Below are 12,051 nucleotides of genomic sequence, written 5' to 3'. Positions count from 1 at the left end.
CTCAAATTCTAAACTTGAGGTCTCGAAATCAAGCATCAGAAAGCACACGACTTCTTGTGACAGGGGTGTTTTTTCTTTCATTATTATCTCGTAACTTCGACGACAGATTGAGCTCAAATTTTCACAGGTTTGTTATTTTATGCATATGTTGAGATACACCAACTGTGAAGACTAGTCTTTGACAATTACCAATAGTGTCCGCTGTCTTTAATATTTGAGTGAGAAATAACCTCTTTCTCTAAAATTACATTACCTCAGAGGGAGCAGTGTCTCACAATGTGTTATACTATCAACAGCTTTCAGTTGCTCGTTACCAAGTAAGTTTTAATGCTTAGAATTATTTTGAGTAATTACCAACAGTGTCCAGTGCCTTTAAGGGTAGGGTCATAAATGGCTAAATACTCCAAAACTTAATGAAGTACTACAGCTGTAGGTAGTATAAACTGCTTTGAGAAAGGATTCCCATCCCCCAAACATTTGAATGTGAGAAATGATTCATGCATGAATCGCTTTTCAGAATTCTGAGGGTTGGTGTCCATTCGTGGATGCTGTGGTCAGAGATTACACTTTGCAATCGCTCCTTACTTTGTACAAAATTCATGCATTATCAAAGACTGTTACAAATAAAGGTGATTCAGAGTGTAATGCCAAGTTAAATGTTTTTTTCGTTTTGTTCTATTGGTGAAGTGTCGTTGTGAAGGGATATAGTGCATCCGACTCGAGTCGGTCAGTTTCACAAAAATTTTTCCTAATTTAGGACTTGTCCTAGGAGTTCTTAAAGCTAGTGTTTGAGATAAGACTATTCTAAACTCTTTGTAAAATCAACCCCAGGGGTCGATTTCACAAAGAGTTAGGACTAGTCCGAACTTAGGACTAGTCCTAAGAGATATTAAAATCGCATGGCTAGTCCTAAGTTAACACAAGTAACTTGTCCTAAGTTAGGACAAGTAACTTGTCCTAACTCGAGATAAGACTATTCATAACTCTTTGTAAAAAATCAACCCCTGGTGTTGTAAGAGTGTGTGTTTGGTTCCTGGTCACTGTACTTTCTGTCCTTGAGCAATGATACCCAAGCATACATCCATATGGACTGTAAAAGGGTAACCCTGTTTCAGCCCTAGGAGTAGGTGGCAACGGCCTCTGGACAAAAATAATTGTAGCCCACACCTTGAAGTGGCCTTCAGGCCTTGTGTCTGGCGACTTGCATAAAAATTAAAAAAATACTTGATCATGTTCAATTGCTTTGTCCATTAGATGGGATGTTTGTTTTGCTGTATCACCTTTGTTGCTACAATGATACCAGGCACAATGTTTTTTGTTTTGCCCTTGAAAAAAAATCATCAATATTGTAATTAAATACCCCGCCAAGGAAAAGGTTTATAAAAGCCTACACATGTACTATAGGTCAGCCCCTCCAGGAGCCAAAAATCATGCCTGCTACAAACATGTTGCTTCTACACACTGTCATCAGAATAATTAACCAGTAGAGACGTCAATAAACTACACCTTGGGGAAAAAAAATTCTGCTTCAACTTATTTATTAGAAATATTTCTTACCTGAGAAAAACAGTTCAACTAAAAACCCATAAACTATTGTGAATTATTTCTTGAAAACCCATCAGTGGATCATGTCGTGATGACATAATTAAATATATACATAATGGTAGAATTGAGCTAACAATATAATTATAACTTTTACATCTTGTAGGGATTTAACTGAGATTGTTTGCATTGTGTGTCAACACTTCCTTTCAGACGTAGAATTACTTAGAGGTGTCCTCTGTTGCCCCTAGTCTTGGCCTTGGTGCCTCTTTAACCATTTCCCATAGATTTTCTTATTTAAGTGCCCATTTGCAAATGACAATGGCTTTGCTCTCTAAAAGATGGAAAACCAGGCGCCTGCCTTTACTATACACCAGGTTTTTACTTGTGCTTTCCCATGTCAATTTCCAATAGCTGCATCAAAGTAGGCCGTTTTGAAAAATGGCAGCTATGTGGCTTTGGTTAGAGTATATAGGAACTCCGTTACAACACCCCTAGCAACAGTTGTAGCCGTAGCTGTAGACTCCAATTCTGATACGGCCTTAAACTCTTTGACCCATTTATGGGAAAAAAATCAAGTGTGATTTGCTTTGGAAGAACTGTAAATTTCTTTTTATTAAAGCCATTCGACACTTTCCGAAAACAGTATTGTCCAAGGCCCACACTTCGTGTATCACAACTTATATATAAAATAACAAACCTGTTAAAAATTAGGCTCACTTAGTCATCCGAGTCGGGAGAAAATAACGGGAAAACCCACCCTTGTTTCGCTGTGTCACGACATGTGTTTAAAATAAATCCGTAATTCTCGATATCGAGAATTGATATTGTCTTAATGTTTTCTCAAAAAGTAAAGCATTTCATGGAATAATATTTCAAGAGAAGTCTTTCATCATTACCTTCTGTAAACCCTGTAAGTCATTGTGAATCTGTGAACTTAACAAAAAAATTCTGTTCCGAAAGTGTTTAATGGCTTTAAAGCAATTATCCTTGTGTTGCCTTCTGGTTACTGCGCATGGTCATTCATTATTGCACTCAACTGGAGGGTCACATGCCAGGTGGCCACAAGGACACTTAGACTGTGTGCTGCAGTTGCTGTTTGTTTCTTTAAAAAGGATCGTCATAGGTCTTTCCCAACACCATTGCTTCAGATGGATAAGTTTTTTGGATTTTTGTCCACAAAAGCACCATGTAATACAGTCCTTATAATGTTAAAGATAAGAACAAAGATAGTATTCTTTACTCCTGACACAATTATTACACCTATTAAATAAACAAAATACATATCATTTTATTCCTGAGGCAATGGATATCCAAGCAGTTGCTTTACGATAAATAAGCTTTTATTTCCGGTCTCAACATTGCGAGTACACCGACAGATAGTGAGAGAAACAAACAGAACATCTTGCCGTATCCCAACCAGTCAACGAGCCAACCAGCCACCGACATAAAAACTAATTTACCCATCACTTCAATGGTTGCTAAGGCTGTGTAGTGTGTTGCTTGAATACGGTGTGGTGCCTGCTGGGAGCATTGCATCATCAAGGTGAAGGTGCAGATCGTTATAGCGCCCCCTATGAGTTGAAGGAGGCACATGGCAACGAGGCATAAACCTACACAGAGAATGTAGAAAAGTGTTATTGAGACTCAATGGAAAGGGTCATCATTTGGAACTTGCTCCGCAGTAGAGAAGTTAATAACGTTAAGTCCCCTCGGTCCACTAAAGCTAAAGTAGTAGTCCCGGCCGATTTTCTACCTTCCGCTCGGGTAGTAGATAAAAAGCAGGAGAGTTCTTAATCATTTCAGAAATGAGAAGCCTCCCAAATTCAGAATATCTACTCCGCGATAATAGAATATAAAGCAAGACAAGTTTTCAAAAGAACATAATCTACCTGGCAAGTAAATTCACACATGATAAATACCAAATATAAATTGATACCTCACCATGCAATGCCTCATTTTCCAATTTTATTTTTTTTTGTAAACGTAATGCTGGTTTTCTACCTTTGCCCATGGCCCAATTTCATAGAGCTGCTTAAGAACAAAATTTTGCTTAAGCAAAAAATTCATTGCTTCGTAAAATCAGATTACCAGCTAAGACTCCATTCAATTGTTATGGTAAGTGTTAACAATAGCTAAATACCAGTCACAAGCAATGTATGTGGCATGAAATTGTTGCCAGTAACATGTGTAAAATAAGCAAGCTATTTTCGTGCTTAAGCAAATTTTTTGCATAAGCAGCTCTATGAAATTGGCCCCTGGTAGTAGTTAAAAAGCAGGACAGTACTTTTCAGAAGTAAGAACTCTCCCAAAATTTTGAAATAATTCTCTGCGGTAGTAGAATATAAAGCAAGTAGACACACACATGGTGTTACCGAAAAACAAATATATTGACACCTCGTCATGCAAGCAATACCTCAAATCCCATAATAATACTTAATAACTTACCATATAAAGGAATAACTTCATTTGGTTGATTAAAACAGATCACAGCTGTCTGAAGAAGAAGTGGAAGGAGCCTCAACTTGAATAGAACTGGGAGAAGATGAGATGGCGTCAAACTAAACAAATCAAACAAATGAAAATGAGTCAATATGTATTTCTTGTACACCTATGGGCGTCTCAAAGCGCTCAGTATTTTTTCTCAGGTATGCAGAGCTATATTTTTCAAGTATAGGAGCCTTGTATGTAACGTAGAGTACGCACGCACATATGCAAAAATTCCCTGCTTACCAGTGAAATAAGCTTGACATCGGCACGGAATTCCCTGCTTCCGTGAGCGCTGATTCTTTGCTTACTGTAAGCAGAGCCATGAAAATGGGCCCAGCGCTAGAATGGCAAAGGTTGTGGGTTTAAATGTGCTACAGGTTTTTTTTTTCTATAGGACTTTGGAAAGTACTGAGTACAGTGTTTAACACAACCAATAAAAGGGCTTTACTATAAGCTATGAATACATACCTTAGCTGTTGATTGGAAAGCATCCAGCCCCCAGCCAGCGACCCCAAAATGGATAACCCTTGACTTATGACCCCTGTTAGGAAACCGACCTCACCGACTGGTATCCCATGGTCCACCAGGTAGAGAGGAAACATTCCAATGGAACCCATTTCACCTAATTTGAAAATATTACAAAGAAATGTCATTTTAGCTGCACTCAAAATTTAAAAGGATGATACAGCGATAGCTTTTTAAAAAGCGGAGCAGTCTTCATGATCCAGACATGCAACTTTCTAATTGCAAAAAAAAAGAGTGTACAGCAATTTTAAGTTTTCTATGGCACTGTTTTGAAAAGAAAAAGAGGAAAAAGATGAAATCAGATGACCAGCTAAAAAATTGCATGCCTGATGATCATAGCAGGCCTGTGGCTGTACCTGAAGCAATGAACTCTCATCAAGCTATTGCACACGTGTATGTGCTGGCAGTCTCATTTAACTCCATCAGGATTTATTCGGTCCACACTTGACATCACTCGCTTGAATGTTCCCGAGCAAATAAAGTTCCAGGTCAAAAACTTTCAGTGTAGCTGGGCCAATGATTTGGCACCAACTTCCTACTGTTTCTCAGTCTACATTGCCTTAAAGTTCTAAAGCTCATCTTTTTACATGTTAACTGCTTTCAAGTGCACTATCATCTTGATGGAATAGCGCCTAATAAGTTTGTACAGCTGTTGTTTTTGTATAACTTACATGTACATAAAATATAAAGTTTCCCATAGAACTATGTAGAATCTTGCCTGCCAGGAAATATCCTGGAATGTACAGTCACTCCTTTGTAAACAAAAGTTACATGGTCTACACATAAGAACACATGCAACTAATTCAGGAAACAGGATGAAGTTCAGCTGTACTAAACATGCTAATTATTTTGTTAAACATGACTACTTACCTAATTTATAAAATGTTACAAAGATCATCATCCACTTTGTGTGAGGGGTGGTCACAATATCCCTAATGAGGTGTGTGAAAGATTGTCCCTTGAAGTCATCCTCCTGTGTTACTCCCACCCCCTCTTGCTGACCGTGGACTTGGCCAATAGAAACACTGTTACTAGTCTTGCTTTTGTCAATATTGCACCGTTTTAAATCATCCAGCTGCATTACAAGAAACGTTGTCACAACATAAAGTCCTGATATCGAAATGAACAAACCCTGCCACCCAATGTACACGATCAGCCAGATGAACACCCCTCCCCCGACAATGGATCCTACTTTATAGCCAACGACCTGTGCGGTGTTGCCAGCTCCCAGTTCTGACTCTCTAAGTATCCCAATCGCTATGGCGTCTACAATGACGTCCTGCATTGACGCTGTTAGGTTCAAACAGAAGACGATTACACACAGAAGGACCGTCTGTTCCGGAGAGATACAAGCGCCAAAAGCCCATGCCAATACCATGGCAACGAGGCTGCAGATTAAACCGGTTCGTCGAGAGGTGTAGCATTCTAGGAGAGGAGCCCAGAGAACCTTCAGCATCCAGGGTAGCAGGAGGATCTTGAAGAAACCAACGCTGGTTAGAGATGTGCCTTGAGACCGGAGAAAGATCGGCAAGAATCCAGCCTGTTCGAAAAATGAGATTTTGTGTGTAGTAAATAATTGTGTGACTATTCAACTGTAGGTTAAACACAGATCTTGATAATTTTGTATTTCATTCAGATTTGGGTTCTGACTGGCACCCTGAACAAAGATACTGACAAAATAGGGAGACCGCCAACATAGGGCTAGATAGCTCAGTTGGTAGAGCACCGACTAGTTAATCCTCAGGTTGTTGGTTCGAGTCCCACTCTAGTAAATTTGTTTTTGTTCAACCCCAAATCATTTTAAATTTACCTTATCAGTTTCCCTTCTGGTTTAAAATATTTGATATCTGAACTAAAAAGTTGCATCCCCTTAAGGTTATCCCCTGGCTGCTACTTCCCAGGTTGTACCGTAATTGTGGTGTGATCCCTGGCTACTTGGCAGTACTTGTACGGCTTCCGACTGGCACCCCCCGAACAAAGATATTGACAAAATAGGGACACCACCAACATAGGGCTAGATAGCTCAGTTGGTAGAGCACCGGCACATTAATCCGGAGGTCACTGGTTCCAGTCCCACTTTAGTAAATTTTTCTTTTTTCAAACCCCTAATCATTCATATTTTGATCTACACATCACAGTCAACCCTCCTACTGTTCGACCAGTCAATATCATCCACAGCAGGTTTGAACGGTAGATAAACTATATGAGCATGCAAGATACCAACTGAAATGAAAGTGAATGTGATCTTTACCTGGAAGCCATAAGGAATTCCTTGGACAAAGTACAAGAGTAGAAGGCACAGAATCTTACTGTTGACAAAGCGGTAAAGATGAAAACCAGTCATCCTCGGCTTCTTTCAATCATAGCTTTGCTGCTGAAGTTTGTGATCGAGGGTCATGATTATCCCGACTATTGATATTAAGAATACAAAACATCAGAACATCAGCGGGATTTGAATGTATTTAGGGTTTAACCTGAGCTTATTCCACTGTGCTACACAGCAGTGGTCGAAAATCTTTGCAAAATAAGATATACTGTCAACTCATTTTGTTATATAGGCATATATGCATCAATATTCCTAGATCTATGAGGTTCGTTCCGTTATTGGTTTGTGGAAGCGATAGCGGAACAACCTATATTAGTTCGTAGGAGTACTACTGACTTACGACGTCTGACCTGCTGGCAAAACAGCATTTCAGATGATTTTACGTCGCTGGGGCCATGTGGTAAAAATATCCATTCCTGAACATTCAATACAAAATATTGCGATTTGGGGCACAATATTTTATTTACAATAATTTACCATTTAATTTTACACACATGTTTCATAATGCGAATTCTTTTTTTGGGTAGGGCCTATTGTTTTTTATATTGAGTACATAAACATACTAGACTAGAGTACTACGCATACATTTATTGCAAATTTGATTCAATTGAATTCAATTCAAAACTCAATATAAAAAAACAATAGGCCCTACAAAAAAAAAATTTGCATTATGAAAATATAAAGACAAAATTGTATAATTAAAAAAATTAATTAAAAGCTTCTGACCCATTTAGATCCAGTTCCTGTATAATTCCAGTGCCATCCAATGATTCAATGGCTACTAATTCATTGTAATTTTGTAAACATTTTGACAAATTGACATTTGCATTTATTTTTTGTACTAACTAACTGTTCAAAAGTTTATCTACAACTGTAATAAATAACACATAAATATCAAATCCTGCCAAAACTGTACAAGTTCAGCACAGAATGAGAAACGATAATAATCATTCATTCTTACTACCACTTTCCTCCAATCCATGACCATGTTCTCTTTTCGGTCATTATTTATTTCTTTTCAGTGTAGCGCGCCCTCTACCATTTGGAGAAAAGCGTGTCAATTTATTGTGTCTAGGTCGTCATAGAGCATAGCTCTAATGGTCTAGGTCCAACAGCCAATCAAAATCATTCTTTAGGTCACACCCCTGTCACGCCTGCCGCCACACACACACTTCATATCAGCGCGCAGTCTCCAACACTATTTATGTTTGCCTACTACGCGACGTGTGGTTTTGGAGGTCGATGCTCCGACGCGCATGATGCAGTTTTCGTCACGTATCACGAGCTTCTCTTCAGTCAAGGCGCCATTGCTCCATGGTCAAGCCGACATTTTGTTGTTGCTCATTTGAGTTGTGTGTCCCTTTTTGAGTTTTACTGACCGCGGTGTTTTATTTGGCGTTCTGAGAGTGTGGCAAAACAACAGGACTTGTTGTTTTTCACTACAGAATTTGGTCGTTGTTGTTATCGTGATATGATCAATTCATAGAATTATCAGACTGAACAGAGATAACAAACTACGTTCAAACTGCAGTATACAGTTACAACTTCCCAAGAAAATCCTTTCGCGATTCAAAGATGAAGGTCAACGTACGAGTGCGTGAAGAATGGCTACTTATTCCAGTCAAATCAGCGGGCTTCACCGTCCAGAATCTTGGGGAAACGGCCTTGTGTCGATACCGCTCGATGAAGGGGTACGATAACAAGAAGACGGACGCCGTGGTGGAGGTCCGCAAGCCCCCAGGAGGAAGTCTGCTGTTTCCAGAGGATCTTGTTGAAGATCTCGTGGAGGATGGAGGGTTTTTGGTCACGGGTTAGTATTTTCTTTTTGATAATGAAGGACGTATTGTTAGTTTGGGTTGGTTTTCTTTATAATAATATAAAGTAAAACTTTATATAAGGTTTTTGTTCTGTTGTGGTCTAAACTAGGAAGGTTTATTTGTCATTACAAATGTTATGAATTGAGACCGACACTGACAGCGATATTAGGGGAGTTGATTTTGTTAAATAAAATCTGAAAAAGTGTTACTAAAATAGCCTTAAAAGTCTGTTAAAGCCTACACCATGCATAGGCCATTTAGGTCAGGACTCAGCCACTCTATTGATCATTGTTTCTACTTTTTGTTTTCCCAACGCCAAAAAATCATGCCTGGTGTATCATGTCCTAGGTAGGTGCTTGTGCAGGTGGAAAAAAAATTGTCTGGCTGTCAGGGTCAGCAAAAAAAAAAAAAAAATTGTGCAGGCAATTGGGGTAGACACCTGGGCCATGTTGATTAGTTTTTCCCTGACAGGATAGTTTTTATACAAGTAGATGTGAAATTTCTATCACATGATGAATGCTAAATAAAAAAGAGGCCAAAGATAAGGAGGCAGGTAATAACTTGAGTTTAAAGAAACACGTTGCCTTGGATCGGTTGAGTTGGTCTTAGAAAAGCGTTCTGTAACTGTTTGTTATAAAATGCATTATGAATATGAGTAGAAAGATTTTGTAAAAGCAGAATACAATGATCTACACAAATATGCCTCGAAACTATGTGGTCTTCTTTTTACCTGGGGTGGATTTCACAAAGGTAGTCCTAACATAGGACTAGTCCTAGGCAATGCTAAGAGATAGGACTGGTCCTAAGTTAGGACCAGTAACTCATCCTAACTTAGGACTGGTCCTATCTCTTAGCATTGCCTAGGACTAGTCCTAAGTTAGGACTACCTTTGTGAAATCCACCCCTGGTCGACTAACACGGTCGGCCATTTATTGGAGTAAAATTTTTGACTCCTAAATGGCCAACCGTGTTAGTGCGAGACGTAAAAGGAAAACCATGCAATTTTTAGTGATACTTTTAAACATCTTTCTAACCAATATGCATTTCATAACAAACGGTTTCAAATGCTTTTTATGGACCAACTCGTCCGATCCAAGGCAACGTGTTCCTTTAAGCGAGGGAGTTTTCTTGGTTTGTGACTATCCTCCTAAAGTTGGACTTCCGGGCATACATCTCTCAACTAAAAACTATGTGTTTTATTTAACCTTTTTCTAGTACTGAAGAATGACAAAGGGAATGGATCATACACTGCGCCCTCAGCCATTCAACATGAGGTGTATCTTTTTTGTTTTACTACAAGCTTTTATTAGTTACATGTATCTAAAAAATTGTTTGCAACTTTAGTGTAAGTGTAAATGTGACCCGCTCTGTGAAAATGAGTCAGATGTAGGCAATTTCAGGAATTGAGTTATATACATGGCTGGAAAGAACACATCAGCCGCAGTAATTTGGTATGTGTCTAAGCTTTGGGGTGTATCGCGTTGCTGAATTACTCCCGTTTGAAGCTAGCCACTACACCATTTTTTGTGAAAAATGAATTACAAGTATTTAAAACGATATTTTAAACTACCATTTTGTGCAAAAGGATACAAATTAGACATAAGTATGATCAAAATTGTTGTATTCATAGCTTTATTGCCTAAAAGTAAGTGTTCTAAAGGTTTTTTATTTTTTTTTTATTTGTTATATACATTTTCCACATTAAACTGTCCATAACTTAATATTGCATTGGGCGACATGTGACTCATTTTCACAGAGTGGGTCACAAATGTAAATTTTCTGCTCACAAATCCTGGTCTAGATCAATGCACTTGATCTTGAAGATGGAACATGAGTTAGAATCAAAAGTTTTAAGCGAAGAGCCAGGTTTTGCATTTCTTGCCTGGTGCATGTTTTCCTCCACCCTACAATCATCAGTGAAGTCTGACAAAGTCTAAATTATTTAAGGGCAACTGTTTTGGCCTTCATGTTATTCCAGCCCTGAAATTTACTATGATGGCACTATGGTAAGAGATGAAGTTCAGCCCTGAAATTGATCATTGTGGCACAATGATAATAGTTGAGAGGGGTAAGAGGGGCTTCAGAGTTGATGAATTTTACAGAAAATCATTCAAACAAGAATCATTGGTGAACGTTGAGCCAATCGTTCAATTGGTGGAGTGTCACCGTTCTTTGTTTGGTATGCAGATAGAAACTTTGTACTTCAGCATTTTTAAATAGTTTGACAGTTCAGCAAATGAAAGCAATAAGCAAGGGGCACTTGGATTATTTGAGGCTTAAATTTTGTTCAACAAAGAAAATCTGACCTAAATCAACAGTCCCTGACACATTGAGTTATGTTCAGGTTGATATTTGTTTGTTTTTAGAATATGAAATAAAATATTTTCTCATACAAAAAATTTATTAAGAGATTTTTCAGGGAAGCAAACAAAAGTGGGAACGACCTTGAGTCAAAATTTTTGTATTTAACTTGTTTTTTTGTGTGTAGGAGCACCAGAGCTTGAAGCAGTGGCAGGTGGAAGTGTCCTTTAAACGCTTTTATAAAAAAATAATAATGAAAATTTATCATGGGATTTGAGGCATTGTAAGGTGAGGTATTTGGTTTGTGTTAACACATGTATATCTACTTGCCAGGTAGATTGTGTTCTTTTGAGAACTTGTGTTTATATTCTACAACCGCAGAGTAATTTTTCCGGAGTTTGGGAGACTGTACTCTGAAGAGAGCTGTCCTGCTTTTTTACTTCTACCTGAGCGGAAGGTAGTTTCTAAATGTAAGGTAATTTTTCAGAACTAATAAGTTTCCCGAAATTCTGAAAATCTACTCCCTGCTCGTAGAATATAAAGCAAGACAAAGTCTCAAAAGAACATAATCTACCTAATCAAATAGGTACACACATGGTGTTACCGCAAACGTAACCTACATTGCATCAAGCACTCAAATTCACAAAAAATTTTCATGGCACAATTGCTTGTGCAAGCTGGTTGTGGCAAATTTGTTATCTGGTGTCTATAATGTGACAAAGTTTAACCCTTTGACACAAATGGATCATGTCTAGTGGGAATTTGTGTCTTTTTCTTCAATCAGCCTTTATTTAACTAGACTACATGAACTCTTGCTGCTCCCCATGAGACTTGGGTTGTTACACATGTTGCCTGTTAAACAGGGCAGTGGGTCAGGAGGCAGCTAGCAGTTTCGTACCCCCAACAAATTACAACCCTAAAATAAACCTCACGAAGAAAAACGACAGTGAAAAGAATTAGCCTAGGTGGGGTCTGATAAAAAATTGCAAGAGTGCTTACCCCCCCCCCCCCAAAAAAAAGGGGTCAGTGCATTTTTGTGTATAACCAAAA

At 38.5% G+C, this 12,051-nt stretch overlaps 2 protein-coding genes across 4 annotated transcripts in view; one reads left to right on the top strand and one right to left on the bottom strand.

The window, feature by feature from the left end:
- Positions 1-2,454: 2,454 nt before the first annotated feature.
- On the bottom strand, positions 2,455-7,956 carry LOC117306668 (major facilitator superfamily domain-containing protein 3-like). 3 transcript variants are annotated; one of them, XM_033791155.1, is made up of 6 exons: positions 7,845-7,956; positions 6,809-6,966; positions 5,428-6,097; positions 4,501-4,654; positions 3,991-4,103; positions 2,455-3,155 (listed from the first exon to the last, which is right to left on the bottom strand). In XM_033791155.1, exons 2-6 carry the CDS (start codon positions 6,899-6,901, stop codon positions 2,869-2,871), a joined length of 1,317 nt encoding a protein of 438 aa, XP_033647046.1. In that variant the 5' UTR covers positions 6,902-6,966; positions 7,845-7,956; the 3' UTR covers positions 2,455-2,868. The 3 variants fall into 3 exon arrangements, with proteins under 3 accessions (XP_033647046.1, XP_033647051.1, XP_033647057.1); XM_033791160.1 differs by having other exon boundaries at positions 7,848-7,956; XM_033791166.1 differs by lacking the exon at positions 7,845-7,956 and adding an exon at positions 7,610-7,737.
- Positions 7,957-8,167: 211 nt separating this feature from the next.
- LOC117306656 (histidine ammonia-lyase-like) overlaps positions 8,168-12,051 on the top strand; it is a gene marked incomplete in the record, with an annotated part of 5,340 nt that continues 1,456 nt past the window's right edge. Inside the window, 2 exon segments of the mRNA XM_033791145.1 lie at positions 8,168-8,693; positions 9,916-9,976. Of these exon segments, the coding sequence (XP_033647036.1) occupies positions 8,459-8,693; positions 9,916-9,976 (296 nt within the window).

Source organism: Asterias rubens, chromosome 2 (genome assembly GCF_902459465.1).
Source record: "Asterias rubens chromosome 2, eAstRub1.3, whole genome shotgun sequence".
In the NCBI taxonomy this organism is placed as follows: Eukaryota; Metazoa; Echinodermata; class Asteroidea; order Forcipulatida; family Asteriidae; genus Asterias; species Asterias rubens.
The sequence above is the reverse complement of the archived record's forward strand: the minus strand, read 5'-3'. Positions and strand labels throughout refer to the sequence as shown.

Excerpts from the sequence above, each read along its gene's own strand:
- LOC117306668 (XM_033791155.1), bottom strand. The coding sequence starts at position 6,901 with ATGACTGGTTTTCATCTTTACCGCTTTGTCAACAGTAAGATTCTGTGC. Across the intron at positions 4,655-5,427 it reads TGTAACATTTTATAAATTAG|GTGAAATGGGTTCCATTGGA; the intron begins GTAAGTAGTCAT and ends TTTTCAAATTAG. Across the intron at positions 3,156-3,990 it reads TGAAGTTATTCCTTTATATG|GTTTATGCCTCGTTGCCATG; the intron begins GTAAGTTATTAA and ends TTCTCTGTGTAG.